Source organism: Balaenoptera acutorostrata, chromosome X, assembly GCF_949987535.1.
Source record: "Balaenoptera acutorostrata chromosome X, mBalAcu1.1, whole genome shotgun sequence".
Taxonomy (NCBI): Eukaryota; Metazoa; Chordata; class Mammalia; order Artiodactyla; family Balaenopteridae; genus Balaenoptera; species Balaenoptera acutorostrata.
In genome coordinates, this window is record NC_080085.1 from 44,066,071 (window position 1) to 44,093,155 (window position 27,085).

The 27,085-nt window shown below is 45.6% G+C and overlaps 1 protein-coding gene and 1 non-coding gene across 6 annotated transcripts in view; one reads left to right on the forward strand and one right to left on the reverse strand.

Annotated features, from left to right (window-relative positions):
- The window catches only part of SHROOM4 (shroom family member 4), a 214,810-nt gene that overhangs the window by 37,966 nt on the left and 149,759 nt on the right, over positions 1-27,085 (reverse strand). For 4 of the 5 annotated variants that reach the window (XM_057538371.1, XM_057538370.1, XM_057538372.1 and 1 more), the window contains 3 exons: positions 10,695-10,829; positions 5,917-8,368; positions 258-319 (listed from right to left, as the gene is read on the reverse strand). In XM_057538371.1, the coding sequence (XP_057394354.1) occupies positions 258-319; positions 5,917-8,368; positions 10,695-10,829 (2,649 nt within the window). Of the gene's footprint in view, positions 1-257; positions 320-5,916; positions 8,369-10,694; positions 10,830-15,327; positions 15,704-27,085 lie in introns of those variants that run through there. The other variant, XM_007188029.2, reaches the window with a different exon arrangement.
- On the forward strand, positions 22,370-22,473 carry LOC130706560 (U6 spliceosomal RNA). Its single transcript, XR_009006782.1, has one exon. It is a non-coding gene; the product is annotated as a U6 spliceosomal RNA (small nuclear RNA).

The window sequence follows — 27,085 nt, forward strand, 5'->3', positions numbered from 1 at the left end:
GCCTCAGGCCTCTGAGCTGATGGGCACAATGTCCCACAATACTCCTGACTACGTATTCCAAAATGTGCTACCCATCAGTTTGGTCTATAGCCCAGCTGCCTAGTGGGCAGGCTGGATTACATCTTACAGCATCAAGGCCTTTGTACTGACACCAGACAAGGTTCCTCAAAGGAAACGGAGCAAATAGAAAACCTTACCAGTTTCCACAGAAGCCTCAGAGGTACTAACTCACCCCAACTCCCAGAGCGGTCACTTACCTCCCTGACTGGCTGGTCTTCCTGTTTCCTGTTACTGGTTTCCATTTGTCCCCAGGAAAGTCCTGCAAAGCAAAATCCTGATAAGTTAGGGAGCTCTGGGCAGCCAGGTATATAGATGGCTTCAGAAAGGTAAAGAGGTCAGGAGCCTGTCCTGAGCCAGGCCCACCCCCTCTTCCCCGCCCCCGCAGCTGGTTCCTTCTACTCTCCCATACAGGCTACAGAACTATGTACCTAGAGGGCTGCCTTTCTGTCAGGAGGCCTGCTGGGCTGCTGGGGGCATGCAGAGTCTAAGACAGCACTCAAGGACCTGGACAATGTGGTCTAGAAGCTCTGAGTTTCCCTCTCTTTCTCCACTCCCCTCCCAAACCACGTTAAAAACCAGTTTAGCATGTTCGCTGTTTGTTCTGGCTCTTGTAAAGAAACTCTCTTTGTTCGTTCTTCCCAGTGAACCCGCTCGTTCCTCTCGCCTCTTCCACCATAGAAAGCATCTTCTTGGAAGCCGCAGCCCTTGAGGGGGGCTTGGAGGCCTAAAGTTCCTGCTGCTGCAACCCTATCCCAGCCCACCCTGTACTGCAGGGGCCCTTCCTCCTCGTTCCAGATCCGCTGACAGTGGCTGAGGTGGGCTTATTTCTGGGGAGCACTCATCCCCCATATTACAGGAGGAGACTCTTCACCCTGGGCATATTGTCCTTAAGGGCTTTGCCCAAGCATTCTTTTCCCTGCAGCCCAAGCCACATATGCCATTTGTAAAAATGTCCCTGCCTTCCTATTCTAGCTCCAAGCCTAATGCAAATTTGCCTTTGACATTCTCCCTGATTTCAGCATTCCGTACCCTCTACCTAGTGACTCAGAACTTAGCCCAACGGGAATGCACAGTTTTCCCTAAACCTCACTGATCTTCCAAAGTCCTGCTTTCTCCAATGCTATTATTGGTCCCATTCAAAGTTTTATTAACTTTGCCTCAGTAAAAAAAAAAAATTTTACTACCTTTTGGGGGTAAGACACCTGGTTGTCAGTCATTCTGGCTAAGATACTTGTTATTTGAGGGTAGTTATGTCACCTCCCTGAACCTCAGCTTCCTGTCTGGCAAATAAGGACTAGGCTATCTAGCCTTGCTGGATTCCCAGGAGTGAGGATAAAATGGGATGTGTACAGAGAATGCTTAGCACAGCACTCGGCACATAGGAGGCTCTGGATGTTAGTAGCCATGGAAACGATGAGGTTTCACAGCTTTCACAAGACCAGAGAAGTCCCTGCCTGTACCTGTCATGTGAGAGCAGCAAAAACCACTTGTTTAACTTAGATTCTGCCTTGATGCCCTTGTAAGATGTCCCTGCTTTCAAAGACACTATTACTCGTTTTGCCACAGTGGGAGCCAGGATTTCCTGTCCATGCCCTGTCTAACCCTGTGGAAAGGGCTCAGTAAACAGAAGTGGCCCAACCAAAGTCCTGTCCCAACTCTCAATCTCCTCAAGTCCCCAGTATCACATTACTTTTTTTTTTTCACTGAGCCACTTAGGTTGCTGTAAATTGTCTGCACTCTTTGAATCAAAGAGGCAGATATCCCCACGGCTCGTTGCAGATGGAGATTGATTGTGGTAGGAACTTGTTGCCCTAGTGGAAGTTATACTGCTAGGAGGCATCCTGCCAGAGTGGGGAGGGCCTGGGCTTTGCAATCAGCTTTTGGAGAGGCAGTGTAGCACAACTAGGAGCTTGGCCTCTGAGGCCACACTACATGGATTCAAATCCCACACTGAGTGTGACCTCAGGCCAACTACCGAGTTTCTCTTAGCTCATTTCCCCCAGCTATTTAACAGTGATCATAATAATAACAGTATCTATTTCTTGATTGCTCTGAGGACGACATGAGTTGATACACGTAAAGCGCCTGGAACAGCACATGGTACGCCGTAGACACTCAAATGTTAATTATCATTATGTTGTTCAAATCCTAGCTTCACCACTTGCAAGATGTGTGATCTCACTGAGCCTCAGCTTTCTCAGCTGTAAAATGGGGATCCTATTATAATGTATCCCATATAGTTGTTAAATGAAATACTTTGATAATATATGCAGAACTAACTGGCATGAAGCATGAGGGATTTAGGTGTGTGCTGATTTTAGTTCTCTTAACAGCACCAAAGAGGAGCCAATTGGCTCCACAACCTCTTCCAGGGGCCATAAAGAGCAGGATCTCAACCCTACTTCAGAGAGCCACCATCGCAAGTACCTTAGCCACCTGAGCTGGGGTATCCTAACCCATGCTACAAGTTTTCCCCATGTCTGGGGGGAGGGTGAGCTCAGGTGGCAGGGGTAGAAATGGGCATGAAGTGGCTTCTGGACGGCTGTTCACATGTCTGAAAGCCTAGCATCTAAGCAAACCTACTTATCTAATCTAACAGACATTAGGAACCCAATGTGTCCTTCCCTCAGAGCACAAAAGGAGAGGCATGGTATGGGCACAGGCACACCTGCATTGCTGCTGTCAGCTGCTGCAACCTGCAAATTTCACCTCCTTCCCTTATGGAGTTACTAGCCCTAGGATGACCGTTCTGCAGTCATCTGCTTACCCCACCCCCACCCCCTACTTTAGCCCCTTTTCTCCATTGTCTACTTGCAGGTCCTTCTTTCAGCAAAAGTTTCTCAAGGTAAGCCCAAATCTCCCTTTATTCCAAAAGATAATAACTCACCTTTAAAAAATGATTACTATCTGGTAGTCACTGTTCTAAGTGCCTTGCACATGTTACATCATTTAATCCTCTCAACCAACTTATGAAGTAGGTACTGTTATCATTCCCATTTTTTTAGATGGGAATGCTTAGGAATTCAAACCCAGGTAGTCTGGTTTCGGCATCATGCCCTTAAACCATTATTTTATATTTCCTCTCCTTTTTCCCCCCCTACATTTTATTATGAATATTTTCAAACACTTAGAAAAGTTGAACAAGTTTAAAATGAACACCTATATATCCACCATTGTATAGTTTCTACAGTTAGTATTTTACTATATTTGCCTTATCACGTATCTATTCACTCCTCTATCCATCCACAAATCCATCTTAAATTCTTGATGCATTTCAAAGTACAACTTTATCCCCATACATTTGAAAACTTAAATGGAATGGACAAATTCCTTGAAAGGCAAACTACCAAAGCTCACTCAAGAAGAAATAGATAACTCAGATAACCCTATGTCTATTAAAGAAATTGAATTTGTTGTCAAAAATCTTTCCACAAAGAAAACTCTAGGCCCAGATGGCTTCAATGATGAATTCTACCAAACATTCAAGCAAAAAGTAATACCAGTTCTATGCAAACTCTTCTGGAAAATAGGAGAGAAGAGAACAATTCCCAACTCATTTGGTGAGGCCAGTATCTTGATATGAAAACCAGACTCGGACATCACGAGAAAACTACAGACTGAAATCCCTGATATACATAGACAAAAATCCTTAACAAAATACTAGCAAATCAAATCTGGTAATATATAAAAAGGATAAGACGTCATGACCAAGTGGGATTTATTCTGGCAATGCTAGGCTGGTTCTTATTTCAAAAATCAATTAATGTAATTCACCACATCAATAGACTAAAAGAGAAAAACTGTATGACCATCTTAATACACACAGAAAAAGCACTTGAAAAAAATTCAATATCCACTCTTGATAAAAGCTCTCCCAACAAACTAGGAGTAAAAGGGAATTTCTTCAACCTGTTATAAGGCATCTACAAAAAAAGCTACAGCTAACATCAAACTTAATAGTGAAAAACTGGGAACAAAGTAACAATATCTGCTCTCACCACTTCTACTGAACACTGTATTGGAGGTCCTAGACAGTGCAATAGGGGCCTCCTCTCCTAATAAAGCCATACACAGTGGAAATGAAGACAAAATTATTTATATTTACAGATGACACGATTGTCTATGTAGAAAATGTTTTAAAATCTACCAAGAAAAGTGAGTTTGGCAAGGTTGCAGGATACAAGGAAAATATACAAAATTAAATTGCATTTCTACATAATAGTAAAGAATTTTAACTTGACCTTAAGAAAACAATAGTATCTACAATGGCAGTGAAAACATGAAATCTTAAGGATAAATATAACAAAATATGTGCAACATCTGTATGCTGAAAACTAGAAAATAAGTTGTGTAAATCAATATACTTCAAAAACTCAAGCATACATATCATTTAAAGTTCGATATTTGTTTACAGTATTTTAGGCAAAACGTACTTCCAGTGAAATGCACAAACATTAAGTATACATCTGTTAAGGTTTGGCAAATGTATACACCTGTGTAACTCAAACTCTTATCAAGATATACATCATCACCCAACAAAGTTCCCTCATGCCTTTTCCTAGTCAATCTCTGTGCTGCCTGCCACAGGCAACCACTGTTTTGAAAATTTTTCCCATAGAATAGCTGTTTTAGAACTTTATATAAAGGAATAGTAGAGTATGTACTCTTCTGTGTAAGGCTTCTTTTACCCCTAAGTTTCGTTTCTTCAAAGAATATGTATTGAGCAATTTCATACAGTAAGTCTTTCAGAAGTCTAGGCCTATGCAAAAACAGTTCAACACAGGAACTAACTTCTGGTTTGAATGCACCAGCCAAAAGGTGGCACTAGGGAAGACACGGGGAAGGAATCTGGCGGTAAGCTGGCAACAGCATAGGGAGTCCTCCCACAAATACCCTGAAGGATGGTGGTGGCTTGTATTAGAGTTGTAGGTCATAACCAGGGTATAGCAACAGCCAGTTTAGACCTGGGTTTCTGCAAACAAAGCCTGGGAGACATGTGCAAGTTTTTCAGCTCCAAATATATTTTAAAGCAGGAAATGGAAGGGAATACATGCTGTTTTGGATCAGGCACTGAGCCTGGCACTCTGTGTTACACAATCTCATTTGATCCACCCAACTAATTCATGATGCAGCCATTACTTTCCTCCACTTTAGAGATGAGGTAATAAGACTTTATTTAGTACTGGCCATTTTATGAGGTAAAAATTCTTTTCTTTTTCCCTTTAAAAAAAATCACATAACTACAACTTTCAGTGGCTGGATGACTTGCTTAAGGTCACTCAGATACCAATTATACAGTCAGGATATAAAGCCCAGTTCTGTTCATTTTGTGAGGCAAAAGTTATTTTATTGGGCTTCCCTGGTGGCACAGTGGTTGAGAATCTGCCTGCCAATGCAGGGGACACGGGTTCGAGCCCTGGTCTGGGAAGATCCCACATGCAGCAGAGCAGCTGGGCCCGTGAGCCACAATTACTGAGCCTGCGCATCTGGAGCCTGTGCTCCGCAACAAGAGAGGCCGCGACAGTGAGAGGCCCGCGCACCGCGATGAAGAGTGGCCCCCACTTGCCACAACTAGAGAAAGCCCTCGCAGAGAAACAAAGACCCAACACAGCCATAAATAAATAAATAAATAAATAAAAATTTTTTAAAAAAGTTATTTTATTCTACCTCTCAAGATGAGGTAAGTGCAATTTTGATCACTGAATGTCTTGCCCAAGGTTAGTAAGCTACCACCTGGTGGACCCAGCACTATATAATTTTAAGATATTATAATTGTTATGTTTTCGAATGATTTACCTAGCTTTCTCCTCACAAAGAGAATAATGAAGCTCACCCATCCAAGAGCCAAGTCCTCACCTGCACTGTTGGATTCCTGGGTTTCCAAGTGTTGCCAGGTGCCAAGCTGCTGTCCTCAAGGGTACCGTGCTGGGGATTATGATAGCAAGCTGAACACCGGATGCACTGGTGGTGGTGGCACCGGCAGTTGTAGCAGTTTGGCATCATATTTCTCTTTCGCAAAGCAGGGCAGACTTCCCCAGAACAATAAATGCAAGGGTCATGGACTACAGCTCCCTGGACATTGCAGGAGTAAGAGCACGTCCTGCAGTAATCAAAATCACCACAGTGTAGTGGCTTACAACACATGGATTGTTCTAGACCTTTGCTTGCAAAACATTCTTTGTAAGTGGTAGTTTCTGACTGAAGGGGTGACATGGAATGATATGATTGGTCTGTGGCATGATAGGGTTGGTCTGTGGAGTGATATGATTGGTCCATGGGATGGCGCCTCAATTCCCTATAGCTGGAGCTCATTGGCTGGAAGTTTTGGTCAACAGGTTTTGGTCTCTGAGTAAAAGTCTTGCTATGAGTGGTTAAACCTGGCAAATGAGATGTAGATTTGCTACTCTCTTCAAAGAACTTTCTTCTGTCTGCAAAGGGCAAGAGGATGGCTTCCTCCCCAGCTTGGGCAGTAGAAGCCTTCAATTCCTTGTCACCTGGGTTGGAAGAGTTTTCCACGGCTAGTGCCACGTGTGGCTGCAGGTTGTGCTCTGGCGACCATCTCCAGTGACCTCCACGGACTCCGCGGTGAACATTTGTTTTTTCAGAGTCTGAGGAGGATGGGTCAGATGCCTTCCACCAGGTGTTCAGGCTCAAAGAGGACTGGCCAGGTCTCTGGCTAGGGCTCATTCGTCCCTCCAAGGCCGTCCTAGATTCATGGCCCTCAGGGGCTTGGCTGAGGCACTCTGAAGACCTAGCCCTGAGTATCATGCTCTTGTTGAAGAGCTTGTCTCTGGGGCTAGGTGGTTTTTTATACGAAGACAGAAGAGATGAGTTAGAGGCAGGAAGTGGAGGACTTTCTAGGCGCTCCTCGGTCTCTTCCACTGGCTCCTTGGTGTCACACAGCTGTGACAAGGGACTCTTGCCTTTCTGGAGCTGGGCCTTCCTCCTCTGAATTTCATTACGTAGATTGGTAGCAAAACGCTCGCTCTTGCGCCGGTTTTGTATTGAGCGGCCCCGGGTCCCTCCATTTCGCCTACCACCCACCCGGCCACACTCCTTGGGCTCGCTGTCCCCTTCTTCAGTTGCCTCTGTGCGGCCAGCTACTTTAGTGGTTTGTTGAACAAGGGAGCCAGAGGCAGAGGACTGCTGGCTGGCCAATTCACTGTCAGCTCTGCTTGCTCTGTTTGGGTCCTGGAAACTTCTTTCTGGAGGGTGTCCATCAGCTTCTCCATGTGGGGAACTGCTTGGGCTCTGATGCCCCGAACCCAGAAGTCTATCATCCACTGGCCTGGTCTTTCTCTCTTTGCTGGGCTGGTCCTGGGTTCCTCCTGCAGCAGGGCATGGGCTTTTCTTGCCTGTGTGGCTACTGTGCAAAGGGGATAGAGTCCACTCCTGCCCATCCTGCCCAGCTGGAAGCTCCTTCCCCTTGCTGTCCCTAGTATCAAGGTGCACATGCTGCAAGTGGGACACCAGTAGCTGTTCAGGGGCACTATGGCGATGTCCTGTGAGGTGTGGAGGGCTGCCAAAAGAAGAAGCCTTAGCTAGTTCTGCTGAAGCCTGGTTGAGTGGGCTGGAATCTGTGCTGGAAGCTTTGTCATATGCTTTTGGGAATCCAACAGCTTTGGCCGAGGCCTCCATCAGTAGATGCTCAGAGCCCTTCTGGCTGGATTCAGGAAGTTGGCTGAGCTCACAGTTCTGATGGCCCTCATTTGTCACTTGGTCTTGCCCGCTGAGGCAGCAGAACCTGTTAGGGTTCCTTGGGGATAGCATGGTGTCCAAGCTAGGTTTCTCCTGTTGCAAGGAGTCCACAAGCTCAGAAGCCCTGCTCTGCTCTCCATTGAGGAGTTGGGCTCTGGAGGCCTGAAGACTGTCTCGCCTCACTGGAGGTTGTGGTGGACCCCTGGCAGCCTTGGCAGGCCCTGAGTGGTGGACCTCCTGTGGACGGGATGATATCTGGGAGCTAGGAGTCAGGTGGCCCCCACTGGTACGCCGGCCACCTCCTGAGGTCTCGGCCACATTAAGCTGGCCATTAGGGGCCTTAGTTGGCCCTGGGCCTTGCATGATGCAGTCCACAGAGCCTGGCTCCTCTGGCCTAAGGGAAAGGGCACAGTCAGAGGCATTTGAGCTGGCCGAGAAGGAGCTATAGGCTGAGTCACGCTGATTGGGGTATGTGCTCTGGTCAATGGGCAAGAGGTGGCCCTCATAGGTGGCTTGGCCTGGTTGCTCCAGGCTCTCCATGCTGCCAATGGAGCTGCTTTTCTCAGTGCTGCAGTGCCGGGAGAGTGGACACCACTGCACACACACGTCACTGCAAGACACAGGACACACCAGTTAGTTACGTCACCAGATCCCTTTCCCACCTTGGCCAGCCCTGCCATGGGAGAGGCACCCATGTCACAAGTGAGAGAGAGATAAGGCAAAAGAGGAAGGAAGGGAAACAGGGGAACAGATGGACACTGGGGGTACCACAGAAATGTGGTAAAATGGGAGACAAGATGATATGTGGAAGAAGGATAGGGCAAGATCCCAAAGACTAACAGTGTGAGAACTCCACTGAGGGTTGTGCTCTGTTTCTCTGCCTTCAGTGAGTCTAGAATTGCTTCTGGACTATTGCTGTCCCCAGGGAGTCAGCTATAGCTCTCTGCTAGGAGAAACAAGCACAGACTATTAGCATCTGAGAGGGGCCCGAAAAGGCTGATTTAATTTCAGCCAGCCCATTTTGTAAATCAGTGGTTCTCAAATTTGAGCATGTATCAGAATCACCCAGAGGGCTCATCAAAACACAGGTGACTAGGTCTCATGCCCAGAGTTTTAGGTCTGGGTGGATCCTGAGAATTTTACTTCTGACAAGTTCCTGGGTGATGCTGGTGCTCTTGGTTCAGGGACCATGCTTTTGAGAATCATTGGTGTCAAGCAAGCCCTGCAAAGGGAAGTGATCGTGAGGATGTGATTTTCTCAAGATCGCCCAGCTCTAGTTCATGGCCCAGACAGGGCCAGAATTTAGGCGTCCCCCTGTTCTTTTCTTGGTAATAGTAATCCTCACCATTTACTGAGGACCTACAATGTGCCAGGCACTTTACAATGTCTCATTTCAAACTGAAGGGAAGAGATTATTATCTCCACTTGACAAATGAGAAAACTGAAGCTGAGAGAGGGAAAGTAAACTGACAAGCTCACACAGCAGCTAAAGAAGCAGACCTGGAATTTGAACCCAGGCCTCTATGAGTCTAATGTCCTAGGTCTTCTGCTACACTGTCTGTTAAATGTAAATAATAGTAATATCTGTATCAGAGGGTTGCTTTGTGGGTGAAATCAGATAATAAAAGTGAAGCTCTTGTCGCAGCCTGGGCAGCTAGCGAAGGTTCAATACCTGGAGCTGCTGCTCTCTTGGTTGTTGTTTTCATGGCTATTGTTATCAGCATCCTCTCTACTACGACTTTTGATACTACAGTGGTCCCTGCCCACCCAGGCCGCCCTCATCCCCCATGGCAAAGCCAAACAGGGGAGAACAAAGAAGCGACTAGGACCAGACACAATCTTGAATTTTAAGTACCATTTCCCACACACAAAGCCAAACTGAGCCAAGTCATGCCAGTAACACCCTGTGACTAGAAACCCAGGAGGTTGCAGGCTGCCCTCAGAAAGGCCACAGCTCCAAACACCAGAGCTGAGCGGTGGCGGGAGCCCACAAGATCCCCCAGGTCAGCCTTTCCTAATTCTTGCTCCCTGCCTTGTCCCTTAGCCACTCCACTTACTTGACCTCTGGGCTAGGAATCCATCAATTACTCCTTGGCAAGGGGATCTGCTACCCAACCCACCACCCTTCCTGCTGAAAACCGCCACGCCCCCACTCAAACAGAAGCCAAGCTCAGAATATATTTCTGTGTATTCTCCCAGAACAAAACTGCCTCCGCCTCTTCCCTGAGCCCCTGGCTTCCGATGCCAGATAAAGACACCGAGTCAGGGCAAACTCAACCCTTAGCTTCCCTGAGCCTCCTCAACAGAAATCCCTTCTCAGAGGGAAGATCTTGTTGTGGAAGGGAAAAGGCAGCTGAGGCCAGCAGCTTTGCTGGCTCTGGGCTTGCTGAGAAAGTTCTCCGAGTCTGCTGGGCAGCTGTTTCAACCACAGACCATGCCAAGCACCCTAAATTGAGAGATCCTCATTGCAGGTGGACCCTGTTATTCAGGGAGGTTCCCATTCTGAAAGCTTTGGTTCTGTGACAGAGCTGGGATGAGAGGAACAATGGATGAGGTCACCATGAGTCACTGTAGCTAGAGAAGAGAACCAGAACCCAGTTCCAGGGCCACCGATATCAGAGACCAGGACGATGCAGAGGAGCCAGGGAAAGAGACTGCAAAGGAAACAAGGCGAAAAGGAGGAGAGAGTGGTGTTTTGCAAGTCAAGTGAGGTCAGTATTTCAAGGAAACATTTTCTAAAAGGAAAGCGACTGTCCCGAAGTCACAGACAGTTCTCAGTAGACGAGGACCAGAAGCCAGGCACTCTGGAACCCCACCCCATTTTCCGGGATAGCACTCTGGGCTCTACAGCCTCCAACGGGGACTAGAGCAGAGGAGAAGGAGTGGCTGGGTGATCTAGCCTCTACCCCATCTTGAGGGGAGGGTTCTAGACTTACCTCGTGTTGCAGCCGGAATGCCAGGACAAGCTGAAGGCTTCAGAAGGGAAATGCATGTTGGTGGCCGCTTCAGGGCATCCCTCCAGCAGCTTGGCCACATGCCATGAATGTGGCCTACTGACGGGGGCGTTCCTCCTACAGTAAGAAAGGGGCAGGAAGTCAACTTAGGGAACCAGAGGTGAAATCACTTCCCAGGCAGCTTCCGCCCCCACCCCCTCTTTCCCTTAAATGAAGTAGAACATCTTGCAAGGAGCTGGTGTAGGAATCTTACTGGCCACCCCCTCAGCTCTCAGTACTCAAATCTCCTTCACCCCAAGGACAATCCCTGGAGATACAGAAAGTTAGCGTCACAGGGCTCTTTTGCTCATGGGTGTATCCCAAGCGTGTACAGCAGTGCCGGACGCATAGTAGATGCTCAATAAATATTTGTGGAATAAGTGAGTGCTGCTGCCCAATGAACAGTGCGCCCACCCTAAGTTTTCTCTGAGAAAAAATTCATTCTGGCCAGTCTTCCCATTTTTCTCTAAGAAAGGGATAGGTAAATGACTGAGAAGTTTGAGCAAGTCAACACTAATTGGCTGCCAATTTTTGGCTTATTCATTTGATCAGCATTTGTTGTATGTGTCTTGTGTACCATCTGTACATAGCTCTGGGGATACAGAGATCAATCAAATATGGCTTTGCCCTTGAGAACTTACAGATTAGTGAGAGAGAAAGACCTAATTCAAATAAAGCATGGTAAAGGCATTCAGAGAGTGAAGGATAAGATGGGCACAGAGGTGAGGTCCCCAAGTTTGTAGGCAAAAGGGTGGCAAGGAGCCCCAACTCCTGCCAGGGAGAATAGAACGAGATGATGGATGGTGTGCTAGGCTGACAGGGGAGACCGGCTGTTCAGCAGGACAGGGGTGAGTGAATAAAGGGAAATGGGCCTGAGGCCAAGGCTCTGGATACAACCACAGCGTCTGCCTGGTGCTGGAGGCTGCAGCCACAACTCTTGCATTGACTGGCTTCTACAGGACCCATCCCTGTGCTCTGGTATATTTCACATGAATAGATGCCACCCTTGCAAGTGGGGAAGAATGGGATGGGGAAGAGCATGTATGGGGCATGGGTAGTGCCAGAAGATAAAGAGATGATTGATACGAGAGAGAATGAGGGGAGGGGGGAGAATAAGAGAGAGGGGAAAGGGAGGAGGGAAGGGGGAAGGAGAGAGAGAGAGAGGGGAAGGGAGGGGAGGGGAGAGAAGGGGAGGGGAGAGGAAACAAGGAGAGAAAGATAGACGTCAGAAGGGCCAGACAGATGACAGAGATAAGAGGGAGAGATGGTACAGAGAAAAATAAGTGACAGAAAGGGAGAAAAGTCTGAGAAAGACTATAAGGAACTACACAGAGAGAAATGGATGATAGAGAACAAGATAATGACAGAGTAAGAGAAACAGACGATAAATAAAGGAGATGATGGAGAGGTAAATAGATGATAGCTTATTTACTAATTTATTCATTCATTTACTGTGGCAGATTCCATACTAGACACACTGAGGGAGCAGAGTTGACTAAGATAAGGGCCCGTGTTTTCAACACGCTTGTTATAGAGGGGGATAAATCAGCTCTCTACCTCCCAGGAGCAGTAGTAGACAGACTCAAGCTGATTCCATCCTAGCTGGGAATGCCCCTCACCCCAGCGGAAACACAGAATATCCCAGCTGTGCAGAGCTCTAGAGGGCTAAGGCCTAAAAAGGTAGTCCTGAGGAGAATGACCTTGCTGGGGAAAACATGTGTTGAGCGGTAACAGGCCAGACACAGAGAAGGAGGTGTAAGAGGAAGGGCAGGGGAAGCTGCCTACCAAAGGTCAGGAACCAGAGCCACAGGTCAGTAGCAGTGGCTAAAACTTATGGGAAGGAAAGGAGGTGAGGCCCCCACATTTAACCACACTGTTCTATTATGGATTCAGAGTGCCCAGCAGGGAGGCTCAAGGCACTAGAAGACCTTGTGGGGAGGCACCTGCTCCAGAGTTTCACACACAAAACCATGATGCTAGAAACCTCTCCAGCGGCTGTTACCCAGAAGTCATCCATTAACAACGATTTATAAAGCATCTCACAGATGTACTATGTACTAGTACGTGCTAGGTACCATGTGTATCTACTATGTACCACATTTCTAGGCACTGAGGATACAGTGGAGAGCACGGCATCTCTCTTATTTTGGGCCCTTCTTCCACATCCAGCATTCCTGAAGTTGAGTGCAGAGTTTAAAACCTGGGCAGTCAGCCTTGATACCACCTTCTCCCCAACCATCCAGTCTCTTACTGAATTCTACTGAGCCTTCTTTTACAGTATCTCTTTGGCTTTTCCTCTTTCTATCTCTCCCCCTGCCCCCCACCATTATTTCCATTGAGGCTATTCCACATAATCATTTTTCTCCTCCACAGAGCCCGCCACCCACAGCTCCTGTTCTAGCCTTTAACACTTTGTGTCCAAAATGCTGTGTTAGTCTGCCAGCCAGTCTCACCTTGTTCCACCTCCAGTCACTGCTTTTAGATCATATCATATCAAACACCAATTGGATTGTGGCACTTTCCTATTCAAGAATCTTCACTGGCTCCCTATTTCTTAACCTGTCCTGCAGCAAATGTAAACTGGATCAGACTTTCAAAGCCCTTTATAAGCTATCTTTACCCACCCAGCCCAGCCTCTCATGTCTCTGTTCCAATCACACCCTGCAACCAGCTTTGTGGCTCTGCTTTTGGTTTTCTACTAGAATCTAGCACAGGCTCTGGAATTGGACCTTGGTTGGAATCCACCACTTAAAAGCTCTATTGCTTTAGACAGGCGCCTTCACTTCTCAGAGCTCTAGCTTCCATGATAGTAAAATGGGGATAACAGTACCTAATTAATGGAGTTGTAAAAAAATCAAATGAGACCATGAATGTCAACTGCCTAGAATAGGGTTTCAGTTGTTACTGTGAATGTTCCCTCTGCCTGGAACGCCCCCTCTCATTTTGTTACTCTAAATCCCACCTGTTATTCAAGGTACTGCTCGAGTAACGTATACTCCAGGGAGCTTGTCCTTAGTAATCTAGTCCCCACAATTTAGCCCATCATAATATAATGTTTGATATTGCTCATCATCATCTCATGTACGTTAGTCTCATCCTACCAACTATACCAAGCCAGCAGGCAACGAGACAAAAACAAGTGAGACAGATCTACTAGGTTCATAGCCTAACTACCATTTTGGATGTGTGATTCTGTGTAAGTCACTTAACCTATCTGAGCTTTAGTCAGTTTTCTTATCTAAAAAACAAAACAAAACAAAACAATAATCCTTACCTGGCTAGGTTATTGTGAGGATGAGAGAGAATATTCTCAAAGCATCTGGGACACATACTGATGCATAACAAGTGGTCAATATGTAGTAGGTACTATAGTAAGGGTTGTCAGCTCAGGCTTGTCCTTCTCGATGGTTTAAGAGTACTTCCACCCAGATCTGTCCATCCACTGTCAAGGTTCCACTAGCATCACTCCCTTGCCACACTTTGAAAGATAGCTTACAAAGGCTCCTACTCTCTCTAGGGTTTCTCCAGGAGTGGGAAACAACCCTAACGGAGACAGAAGCAAGGCAGTGGGGGCTTTGGGACCACTGGGAGAAAAGCACAAGCTGCAGGGAGGAAAATCCCAGTGGAGGAACTGTAGCCAGAGCTGGAGCCTTCTAGCCCTAGATTAGGAAAGGAGAGGAAACTATCTACAGGGTCTAATACCTGGCCTATTATTATTCCTGAAGAGCCCTAGACTTGGAGTCAGTCCACACTCACATTCCAATCCTAGCAGTGTGACCTGGGGCAAGTCACTTCTCTGAGTTGTAGATTCTTTATCTGTAAAATGGAGATGATCACCATCCCTTATTCATGAGTTAAAGTCTGGATTAAATGCAGTCCCACGTGTGAAATCACTCAGCATCGTGTCTGACGTACTATTAACTTAAAAAAACATAACACTATTAACTTAAAAAAATAACAACAGGGACCATTTATTGGATACTTAAGATGTACCTGACACTGCACACTTTGCATGCATTAGCTGATTCAATCCTCACTCCAGCCTTATCAGTAAGCGCTATTATTATGGTCCCTTTACAGATGCAGAAACAGAGACACAGAGAGCTGAACTGCTTTGCCAAGAACTCACAGCTAGTAACCAGCAGTTGAGAATGAGGCTCAGGTCCTCCAACCCTTTTTAGGATACCACACGACCCCGCCTCCTCAAAGAGGGATCTATCTCAAAAAGCTTATACACCTAAGGCTTCTCCTAGCCATTCCTTCAAGAAGCAGTCAGAAAAGGGAAGTCTCAGTAGTCCTAAAGTTTAAACCATCCCCTCCTCAGGCAGTGGGGAAAGAGGATGAGGAGAAATAAGCACAGAGGTAAGAAAATGCCAACCACCAACCATGTAGCTCCAGGCCTAGTTGTGGAGGCAACAACCTCTTTCTCCTAAGGCACTAGCATTAAACACACACCCTATCATTCATTACCCCCAAATTCCTTTCTTAGGAAGCAAAACGGGATATTGAAGAAAGAAAGCCGAAGGGGGAAGAGGGAGAAGCAGCCATGATGGCCATGGCTACCAGTAGTACCTACCATGGAAGTTGCCCAGGATGGGGAGATGGCTTAGGAGAGAGCTGGTTATCCAGCCAGCTCAGATGCTCCTCAACAACCCCTCCAGCCAGCCCCCTGGGCTTCTTTCTGCAGGCTGGATCCTCCTTTAGCAGAAACCCATCTGCCTTCCTTTAAGTCCTCTTGACAAGAGGGGCCATCAGCCCAAGCCCCTGAGTGTGATTCAAGGGGCTCAAGCACAGCCAGGTCCCAGTTCCAAGAACAGAAAGGAGTAGCACTGAAGGCAAGGTATGGCCATCAGCCTGGTTGGGCCTAGAGGAGGCCACAGCCTTAGGGAATGAAAGGCAGTGTCAAGAACTGGATAGGAGTGAAGACGCTGCTCCAGAAACCAGCCAGCACCCTGGTGGCAAAGGGAAGGATGAAAGGCAGTTCCAGCAGCATAAACAGCCCCCCTGTTCCCTACTCCAGCCTCCTCTGAGCCCTGGCCCGCCCCCTTCCACAGCTCAGAGGCCAATAAGGAAGCTGGGCCCCCAGCCACTGCTAGAACTCAGGAAAGGAGCAAGGAAATGATGTTTGGGAAAGATAAAGCGGGTGTCTAAAAAGAATTTTTAAAAATACACGTAAGTGAGAGAGAAAAATACCCCAGACACATACACTTAAAAGAATTCCTGTGCTTCCTGGACTGGGTTGACCCCACCCAGCCATCTCCGCAGGTCCTCTGGGCCCCAGAAAAGGAAAGCCCAGATCAGCCAGGCCCAGCAGCCTCCAGGTCCAGAAAAGCAAGTAGCACTACAGCTGATTTTACATAGATGGGGGCAAGTAACCTAGAGCTCTCCCAAGATGAATGTCCTGCTGAGATAGAAAGATTCACAAGCCATTCTGGGCTGTATTTTCAGGGTCTGCACATCCTACAGGCACCTGAGCAGACCCAAAGGAAACTGCATTTCACACCAGACACTCCAACTCCAGAATAGTGCTGCTTGGAGTAAGCACCCCTGCCTCTGCCATGATTTTGCTCTGACCTCTGGCAATTTACTCCCCCTCTATGGGCTTCTGTTTCCTCTCTGCAAAATAAAACATTAAAGTCCACTGTCACAAACAACCCGTCCAACTATGGCATGCTCTGACGTAATAGTCCCAGGCCCGAGCCTGGGGGTCCACATGATGTCCTCAATGACCTACGCAACAGCCAGAACCCCGAGCAGCCCCACAGGAGTTCATTGCACACACGAAGCCCAAGCTCAGGCATCAGAATTTGATTTCTCTTGGGGATTTAGAGTTAGGGTTTTCCCTTCATAATATTCCTGGATCCCCACTCCAGTTTCCCTTGGCCTCTGGTCCCAATTCCAGCCATTTCTGGCCCCTGAGAGGGTTTATGTGAGCTTCCTCAGGACAAGAAGGATGCCAGGGCCTTCACTTTCTAGGGAAATCATGCCGGGAGGCACCTTCCCCTCTCTTCCCTCTGTACCTCCTAGGGAGGTTTGGGTGGACTTTTGTCTGTTCCACAAAAGGCAGGTGCCAAAGCCCTCCTTTGGTAGTTAGAAGTACTGTAAGGGGGAAGTTTGGGGATTTTATGTGCATGTGGATCTGGCTTGGAGTCTCAGCTTTCCCACCCACTAGTTGTTTGGCCTTGGGCGTGTCACAGAGCCTCAATTTCCTCATCTGCAGTGCATGCCTGGCACGTGATAGGCATTCAATAAATGATATCCGTTATTAATATTGTCCTCTACCCCAAATAATAATGGGCAAGGTATTGTTAGTGGCTAGAAAAAGAATGTCTTCAAGCCAAATGAAGAGGAGAGCAAAAGGACTAATTAAGAGAAGGTTCAAAAGCCAAGCCTAGTTCTCTAGAGTAGCACTCCTTAAACCTCAGTGGCCAGACTAATCACCTGTCCATCTTGAATCAGATTCTGATTCAGTAGCTCTAGACTGGGCTCCAGATTCTGACTTTCTAACAAGCTCTAGAGTGATGGTGATGCTGCCAGTGTGATAACCACATTCTGACGATACACTGGGGAATATAATACCTTTAGTGTCAGCAGTACACTAGGGAATAACCCCTGGTCTGAAACAGCATCAGAATAAACAGTCCCTTTTAATGTCACTATTGAGGCCTGGGTACCCAGCCTCTACTCAGTAACCCAGTCCATAAAAATGCTTCCCTGACCCCCCCCCCCATTTCCTAACAAAATAAAGAATAACAAATTTGATAGCAGTCTGGCCCTGTCAGTGGCCAGGTGGGCTGAGGAAGTTTTGATTAAAGGTGCAAGCATGTTCTTGGGACTGGCTCAGGTAGGGAGGCAGGGTGGGGGCATGACAGTTGGGTAGTCACCAGAGGAGGTGATATGATGGGCAGATGGGCACAGATAGCATATACTGAAGAAATCCTTGGGCAGAGGATGATTAGAGAGGAACGTGAGCAGTTTGGCCAGTTTGGGATTTAGAAAGGAGGCTGGGAGATGGGGTGGGGGTAAAAGAGGTACCCTCTCCCTTAGCAGAGCTAAGTTCCAGACAACATGAGCAAGTATCACCTCCGATGTTCAGGGGAAGGAAAAGATGACTGCTTCTTTTCCAAGCACTCAGAGGATAAGAACTTGGCGTGGGTGCAAGGAGGGTGAGCACATGCAGGCAGAAGTGGCAGATGTGTCAGAAGCTGGCTCCCAGAAGAGGCCTCATAAAGGCTGTTGTGAAAGGTGGGGAGAGGGAGGTGGACCAATTCTAGAAGGAGTCAACCTCTGGCTGCTGTAGTGGGGTGTCACCCCAATACCTTCCGACAGCACTACCAGTCTCTGAGCCTGGCTCCCAGCAGACCCCTCAAGAGCCACTTGGAGGGAGGAAGGTAGAGGGCAAGCAGAAAGAGAACCGGGGCTCTGATCCAACCCAGGGCAAGAAGAAAAATATGGCCCCTGTTGCTTGGGGTTATGCTTAGCCTGAGGTCTGGCCCATAACCTACTGCAGGCTCTTTCCTTTTCTGAAAGTGTTTAGATAAGGAGAAGCACAAAAGAGTGTCCTTGATTTGCTCCGTTTACTTTCTGTGGCTCTTCCAGCCTCCCCCACCCCAAAACAGCACATTCCACCTGCCCCACATGAAGGAATCCATGCTCATTCTGGCCCGCTCAGCAGGAAGGGAAGCCCGCACACAGCTGGTGGACAGAACAATGCATGGCTTGTTTATCTGACAGAAGGAGGCAAAAGCCGCTTGATCACTGTAGAGGGATATAGAGCTCTGAAGGCCTCCTCACACCCTCACACTGTTAGCTGGGGGACCCTGCAACCTGGTGATCTGGAGACCTTCCTTATACAGACCCAACCAAGGGAGAACATGTATGTGTATGTAAATGTGTGAATGTATATGTCTGTGTACATGTATGGGTATGTATGTATCTGTGTGTATATCTATGTGTATGTGGGTGTATATATGTATGTATAATTTAAAAGAGAACTTTTAGGACAAGGCCTTTCTTGTCAGTTGGGGAGCTATAATTTGGGTCATCTGAGATACAGGTACTTTACATAGAAGGGACTACCTCCCCTCACCTCTCGGAATAGCCAGGTCAAGTTCTTTCATGTAAACCTGCTGGATCCCCCTCTCCAGCCTCCACCTCAGGATCCATTCATGGCTTAAAGGAAACCCAGGGTACTGAATAAGAAAGGAAAGGGATGTTGGGGTGGGAGTAAAGACTCCCTGAAATGCTGTGCTGCGTGTCAAGGGGTGTCTTTTGGCTTTCCAAGTAAAGAGCAATACCCTCATCTGGTTAGGGCCTTTACACTTGACCTTTTGCTTTCATTTCTCCACTTTTTCACATTGGAATCTTTAAAACACAGGGACACCTCTTTTTCTAAAGAAGGTTGGCACGAAGCAACCATATGAATGATGTGGGAGAGCTCTGCAAATATTAGGGGCTAGAAAAATGCTCAGTAGTTTAGAAACACTGTACTTGGAATTCTCTTTCAGAGTGGGCTGTGAAGCATACTCTAGTTTTTCTATGTATAGTCTGATATCAAATACCCATCATAGACTATTTCTTGTCAATGATCCCAAAGGCAAGGAGGTGGATGGTGCATATTTCACAGCTTCTAGAAGCAAGGGGAGCAAGTCAAGAATCTGAATAACAAAGAGGGCTTTTCTCTCTTCCCTTATATACAAAAGCTAAGGGTGCAACACCAGAGGCCTGAGGGAGACTTCAGAGGAGCACATAGGGAAAATGACAATAGGTTCACAGAATCCCATCTGTTGAGTCAGCTTCTGCTGTGATGCCCAATTTCCTAAATCAACACCCAGAGTGATAAAGAAGGTGGAGGATGTTTGTCCTCCAGCTCCGATTTCTATCAGTAATATTTATAGCATCCCTTGGGAAGAAGGTTACAGGAATAATATAAGATTTCCTTTCTTTTCCCTTTCAGCCAAATACCTCCCTCAGCTCAAACTCAGTATCGGAGTACCAATTTTCAGCAAAATGATGGACTCCACAAAAGTTTTGCCTAAAGTCAAGTCTCAAAACCTTTAGAATTGCTTCTGGCCACTCCCTGAGTCATCTCCACTACTAAAGGCATGAAGCCCAAAGACAACGTCCAATGACAGTGAGGACCTAAATACAACCAAGAGAACCTACTCACTCTGCTTCGAGCAAACATGACAATGAGGAATGGCCAATGCTCAGCAGAGCTGGAGCACAGTGAGCAAGGTAGGCAGTACAGGGACATGAGGTTGGGGAAGTGCCAAGGCCACATCATGGAGTTTCCAAAGGCCAAGATAGGAAGTTTGTGTTTTATTCTCAGTGTAGTGGGAAGTAAGTCACTGGAGGTTGTTAAGCAGAGGACTACCATGATCTAAGTTTTATAAAACTCTCACTTGGCTGACAGATTTAGGCAGGACAAGAGTAGAAGCCAAGGAACCAGTTTAAAAAGGCTCTTATAGGTAAGAGATAATGGTGATTTGTTCTAGGGAGGAAGCAGTAGGGGTAGAGAAAAGAGGTTTGATTAGAGGTATCTTAAAGAGGTAGAGCTTACAGTATTTGTTGATGGATTGGCTGTGGATAGTGAGGGAAAAAGAAGAATAAGCCATGACATTTGGGTTGTCTGGCATCTGTACCTTCTTAGCACAGAATTCATTCCCGAAACTGAGTCATTAGTAGTTCTTAAAAAAAAAAAAGTTGGCAGTCTTTACCAGTCTTTTATTCAAGCTTTTATGGAGCTCCTATCTACATTTAACGTGCTTGGAGAGGTACTATGGAACATGCCAAAATGAAGAAGATATACTTCCTGTGCTCAAGAAATTTATAGTGTGGTAGGGGGTGAATAAAAATAGCTAAGTAACTAAACAGGGCAGAATATCGTGTCATAAAGGAAGTGCTAACAAAATGAGAGTTTAAAAAAGGAGAACAACAAGGATTTACTGTACAGGGAACTATATTCAATATCTTGTATAACCTATAATGGAAAAGAATCCAAAAAGAACACACACATATATATATACACACATACATACATACATACATATCCAAAGCACTTTGCTGTACACCTGAAACTAACACCACAACATTGTAAATCAACTATACTTCAATAAAAATTTAAAGCCACTCATGTAATAAAAACATTATTAAGCAAGTAAGCTTCCTTAATTTTTTGTTGAAAACACTATAAAATTGCTGTCTAAAACCAGACAATGAGGGAAAAAAGGGGAAAGTACAGCTGATTGAATCAAGGAAGACTTCACAGAGCCTCTGATTTTGAAGACTCAGGACAATTTCAGCTGGAGGAGACTGGGGAAGAGGTCATGCCAGGTTTTGCAAAAACAAGAGTGGGTAAAGCAGGAACATGCTGAAGGAAGAACACAGTTTCTGTAAGGCACACAGGAAGTAAAATTAGAATGATGCAACAACACGGTGGGCCTTAAGTGTCAGGATAAAGCATTTACTTTACCAATAGGCGAGAGAGAGGCTTTCGAGGTTCCAGGATAGGAAAGCAACATGGTAAAAGCATATGTCAGGAAGGTTATTCTCATAGCCACATGTAGAATTAATTATATGGATAAATACTGAAAGCACAGTGAAGTGAGTAGGCTAGTGTAATAGACATAATAAAAGGTAGAAGTAGAGCAATGACAGTGAGGGTGGAGCAGAAGGGAAGGATGTGAGAAAGGACATAAGAGACAGAATCAAGAAGCTTGGACTACTAATTAAATATGGAGTAGAGAGAGGAGTTAAGGTGACCATGAAACACCTAGGAGAATGGTGGTATCACTAATCCAGATAGGGAAGTTGAGAGCCAGAGCTGGCTTCAGGAGTCATGAGTTTGATTTTAGACATGAGCGTGTTTGATATGCTGTCAAATAATGTAGATAGTCATGCCCAGCAAGCAGGTTGACATCTGGGCTGCAGTGCTAGAAAGAGGTTAGGGCAGGGTATGGACATGTGGTCATTATCCACAGAGAGGAGGCAGCCGAGGCTGTCGCAATGGATGTGACTGCCCATGGTAAATGCGTGCAAAGGAAAGAGGGTGGATGACATATCTCTACAGAACAGCTACAGAGGAAGAAGAGCTAATCAAAAAGACAAAATAATAAAATGCCATTTTCAATGATATTGGCAATATATATATATATATATATTTTTAGCATTTTCTTTTTTTTAATTTTATTTATTTATTTTATTTATGGCTGTGTTGGGTCTTCGTTTCTGTGGGAGGGCTTTCTCTAGTTGTGGCAAGCGGGGGCCACTCTTCATCGCGGTGCACGGGCCTCTCACTATCGTGGCCTCTCTTGTTGCGGAGCACAGGCTCCAGACGCGCAGGCTCAGTAATTGTGGCTCATGGGCCCAGTTGCTCCGCGGCATGTGGGATCTTCCCAGACCAGGGCTCGAACCCCTGTCCCCTGCATTGGCAGGCAGATTCTCAACCACTGCGCCACCAGGGAAGCCCTGGCAATATATTTTTTTAACTAAGTGTCAGCAAAGTTGCAGGGAAAGAGGCATTCTTATACACTGCTGAATGGGAATGGATTGGGTATACATTTGCTAGAGGGAAACTTGCCATATATCATCAAGAGACATAAAAATGTTCCTACTGTGCTTGCTTTAGCTGACATATACTAAAATTGGAACAATACAGAGAATATCAGCATGGCCCCTGCACAAGGATGACATGCAAATTTGTGAAGCACTGCTTATTTTTTCTGGAATTAGACAGTGGTGGTGGTCATACAACCTTGTAAATATACTAAAAACCACTGAATCTCACACTTAAAAGTAATGAATTTTATGGTAGGTGAATTATACCTGTTTTTAAAAATGTTCCTACCCTTTAATCTAATCTTTCCGTTCCAAGGATTCTATCCTAAGAGAGCAATTAGAGATGCACACATTGATTTATGTACATGAAGTGTCATCGACTGCAGCGTTATTTGTAATGTAAAATTAGGAATATCCTAACTGTTCAACATTTAGGAAGTTAGGTGAAGTACTGTATATCTACATGAAGGAATAATAGTCTGCCATTACAAAAGTGAAAAGACAGTATACAAACCTGTATGTAGTACCAGCCCAATTCAAAAAATATATATCCATACACATATATTCATGTATAAGCATACACATATTAAAAGGCTGGATGAAAATGTACCAATATCTTACCACTAAGTATTTACCTCTGTGTGGCAGAATTAAGGGTCATTTTAATTCTTTATACCTTTAGAAAATTTTAAAATTTTCTACGCTACACATGTATTAGTTTTGAATGAGAAAAGGTTTCCAAAGAAAAAGGACACCCTTCTACACAGACATATCATTTACCCTGGCAACTGTCTAATACAACTGTCTGACACATTCCTAAGTTAGAAATCTGCAATTATACTTATGATTCCACTTAACTCTTTCAAACATCTGGATTTTGCCCTCAGGGAAATCAGCTCAGAGCCCACCAACCTAGCAAAATGGTTTCCCCAACAAATGCTTTCCTGCTTGGCAGTGGATTCCTCTGTTTATGCTACTAATTAAAAAAAATTCCATCTGACAGTTTTTTACCCCAATGTCAGCACTAGTTGCTATTCTTTGCTGTGAGAGGTGGCCAGGGCTGGAAGAACGAGGAGCAAGTTGAGAAGAGGCCAGTCAGAGGAAAAGGGAGGTCAAGTCAAGGTCAGCATTATGGCCATGCCCAGTGGGTTAAAAATTTTTTTACTACTCAGGGCCTGCTTGGCTTTAGTTTTTCCTAGGCGCCTGATGGACTTGGTGGGACAAAGTTGTGTGGAGAGGGGACAAAGCACAGGAAAATCTGCTGGGGGGTGGCAGCAAGTACTATTTGTGAAGCCATTTAACCGCTAATATTTACAGTTCACAAAGAACTTTCATAGACACCGTTCTATTTAATCCTTCCAACAACCTTATAAACTCCATGTTAGAAAAGAAGAAACTCAAGATCAGAGGTGAAGTAAATCATACAAGGCTTGAATCCAAGTTCTTTGCTTCCAAATTCCTGTGTTTTTTTTCCTAAACAGTAGTTCTCAAAGTCTGTCGAATAGATCAGCATCAGCATCACCTGGGAAATTTGTAAGAAATGAAATTCTGGGGCCCCACTCCAGACCTTTTGAATCAGAAACTCTGAGAGTAGAGCCCAGCCATCTGAATTTTAACAAGCCCGCCAAGTGATTCTGATGCACGCTCAAGTTTGAGACACATCATACATTTGAAAACAGATTTTCAAATGGCTTCTTTAAAATACTGGCTGCTGCTGCTTTGACTTATGCGGGGTCTTGTCTTCCAAGGGAGCCTGGGAACCTTCCTTCAACTTCCAGTGGCTATGTACACAATAGAGGGCAGCTGCTTGAATAGAATTTGGGCGCCAGGGCCAGGAACATTCTACTTCATGGTGAGGCGCATCCCAGAACCAAGAGGGCAGTTCCCACATCACAACTTCCCGTGTTGAGTGGAGATATGAGCTGGCAAGCAGCTGCCATATATCTGTCCCCCTTGCTGAAGTTTCTCTTCATAAAGCTTTCACATGGTCTCGCAATTCTCTGCATGAGCCGCTGAGAAATTCCCTGATCTGATGTATTTACGTTTACGAACCTCTAGTTCATCAAGCTTTTCATTTCTTTGGATTTCAGTTTGGTTTTCTAATGGATTTGGAAGCAACGATTTAGAAAAAAAAATAGACAGCAATTTGAACAAAATTATTTTCCTTCTGGGGAACCTGGACTCCCTACTCCCGCCTCCCCAACCTACTCCCTACCCAATTTCCTCACTGCAGGTAACTGTTCTCTCTTTCTCTCTCTCACACACACACACACACACACACAATCATACACATTCCTTCCCCATGGGATGGAGAACAAACAAATCAGCAATTTTTTGTAAAATTGGACTTGATTTATATTGGATTTTAACTTTTGTCAAGGTGATGTTTATAAAATTGAAACAAAACCCATGCATGGATATGGATTTAATTTGAAAATGCTAAAGCTGAAAGACAGAATCATGGACTGAAAATTATAAAGTTTTCAAAATTCTAGGAGTGAACAGAATTTGTTGTGTTTCCCCTTCTACACAGGTACTTGCATTGAATTCATTCCTTTACTTATTCATTCATTGATTCTTTCATTCATTAGTTATTGAGAGCCAAGAAAGCACTGTTCAAGGTGCTGGGGACAAACCAATGAATAAAACAGACTAGATAGACAGACTTCATGGGGCTCAACTCAATAAATATATAATATGACAGGTAGTGCTAAGTGCTATGAAGACAGAGAAAGCAGGGTAAGGGGTAAACTGTCAGACAGGGCTATGTGAGGGCCGATCCTATTTTAGAGTGTGGTCAGGGAAGGCCTCTATTAGGAGGTGATATCTGAGCAGCAACTTAAAGTCAGGGAAGGAGCCAGGCGAATATCTGAGGGAAGAATGTTCTAGGCAGAGGCATCAGCCAGGGCAGTGGTCCCAAGATAGGATCAGCTTGCCATGGTCCAAGAACCATGAAAGCCAGTGTGGCTGGAGCAGAATGAACAAGACAAAGAAGGGTAGGAAATGAGGTTGGGGAAGGAGCCAAGGGCCAGGTGAGTGGGTCATTGTAAGGACTTGGATTTAATTGTAAGACTGATGGGAATAAATGTGTCTATCATGTGTTTAACAGGTGCCAAGGAGTCTTAAAAAGTCTACACTATGATCCTTGCCCTCAAGAAGCTTCAATCTGTCATCCATTTGGGGAAACAAGCCAGAATTACAGGAGACTTGAAAAGGGGTGGGGATTCTTGCTGACTCATGTATACTTGTTCCTAATACTAACGAGCCATCTTTAGTAGAAAAGAGCTCCAAAGGAGAAAAAGGCCTGCCTCCTACGCCAATTTGAAAAGATTCTTCCACGCCATACTTTAGGCATTTTTATATCAAAAGCACTTATAGTGTTCACTATGTATTACAAATATTAAAACATTTAATACTCATAAGAACCCTATGAAGCAGGTGCTACTCATCTCCATTGTGCAGAGAGGAAAATCAGAGGTTTGGAGAGGTTGAGTAACTTGCCCAAGATCACAGAACTACAAAGTCACAGAGATCGTATTCGAACGCAGGCAGCCTGGCTCCAAAGCCCATGTTCTTAACCACTGTTCTAACCTGCCTCACCTACAGGTAGAGGTAGAAGGATGGGAAGGGGGGCATGATGAATCTACAATTGAGAATAAAAGGAAAAGTCTCCCAGATGTCCTGGGTGACCAAGAAGAGTTCTGGGGCCTATGGGAGACCTGGGGAGAGGACTGAACTAGCTGGGGAGAGAGCTAGAGAAACAGGCTGCAGGATACTGCATCCATGTTGGGAGTCCACGAGGAGTGTGAATGCACAGCATTCAGACAGGAGTGCTTTGATAGTGGAGACATTTCCTGTGGGAAACTGAGAGGCCATGGGACTTTAGGGTATCCTAACCTGCCTAGTACAGAATACATAATGTCTACTAACCGGCAGCCAGAAAAACCCACATAAAGGAGGTCATGCTTGAGGTCTGGTCTTGAAGGAAGGGTAGGAATTGACCAAGATAAAACATACTTCTATAGAAGGAGTAGTATGTAAAAATCATGGAAATGTGAGGAAAAAATAGTGTCCTGAAGGTAGGGTGTATGAGGAGGGGTGGTGGGAGGTAAGGCTAGAGAGGCAGGCTGGGCCAGAACACAGAAGACCCAGGTTGCCGTGCTAATGAGTTGGGACTTTTCCCACAGGCACTGCGGAGCCAGTGAAAAACTGTAAGCATGACAATGGCAGAATCAGATCTGCATTTTGGAAAGATGTATCTGCTAACATTTTTAGGGAGAAAAGAAGCAGGTGGACCAGTTAGGAAATGAATGTTATAGTCCAAAGTGATCTATGATTCAGGGATAGAGTGGCAAGGCAGATTTGAGGCTTGTCTGAGAATGGTCTAGGAGGTAGAACCAATAAATCTTGGTTCCCAGTTGGACAAAATGTGAGGGGTAGAGGAAGGAGCCCAGAGTGTCTGCCAGATTTCTCACTTCAACAAATAATTGAGCCTGTCACCAAGAAGAGGGGGGAGGGAAATTAGTCCAATTTTGGACAAGTCGACTTTTAAGTTTTTATTTTTTAAAGCAATACTTGCAAAAGGTAAACCATTCAAACAGTACAAAAGCATATACAATGAAAAATGAGTTCCCCATACTCTGGGGGAGACCATCATTAACAGGTTCTTGTTTATCCCAGAGCAGCAGTACGGCATAGTGTTAAGAACATAAGCTCTGGAACCAGACTGTGTAGATTTGAATCTGCCACTGCTGGCTGTGTGGCCTTGGGCTAGT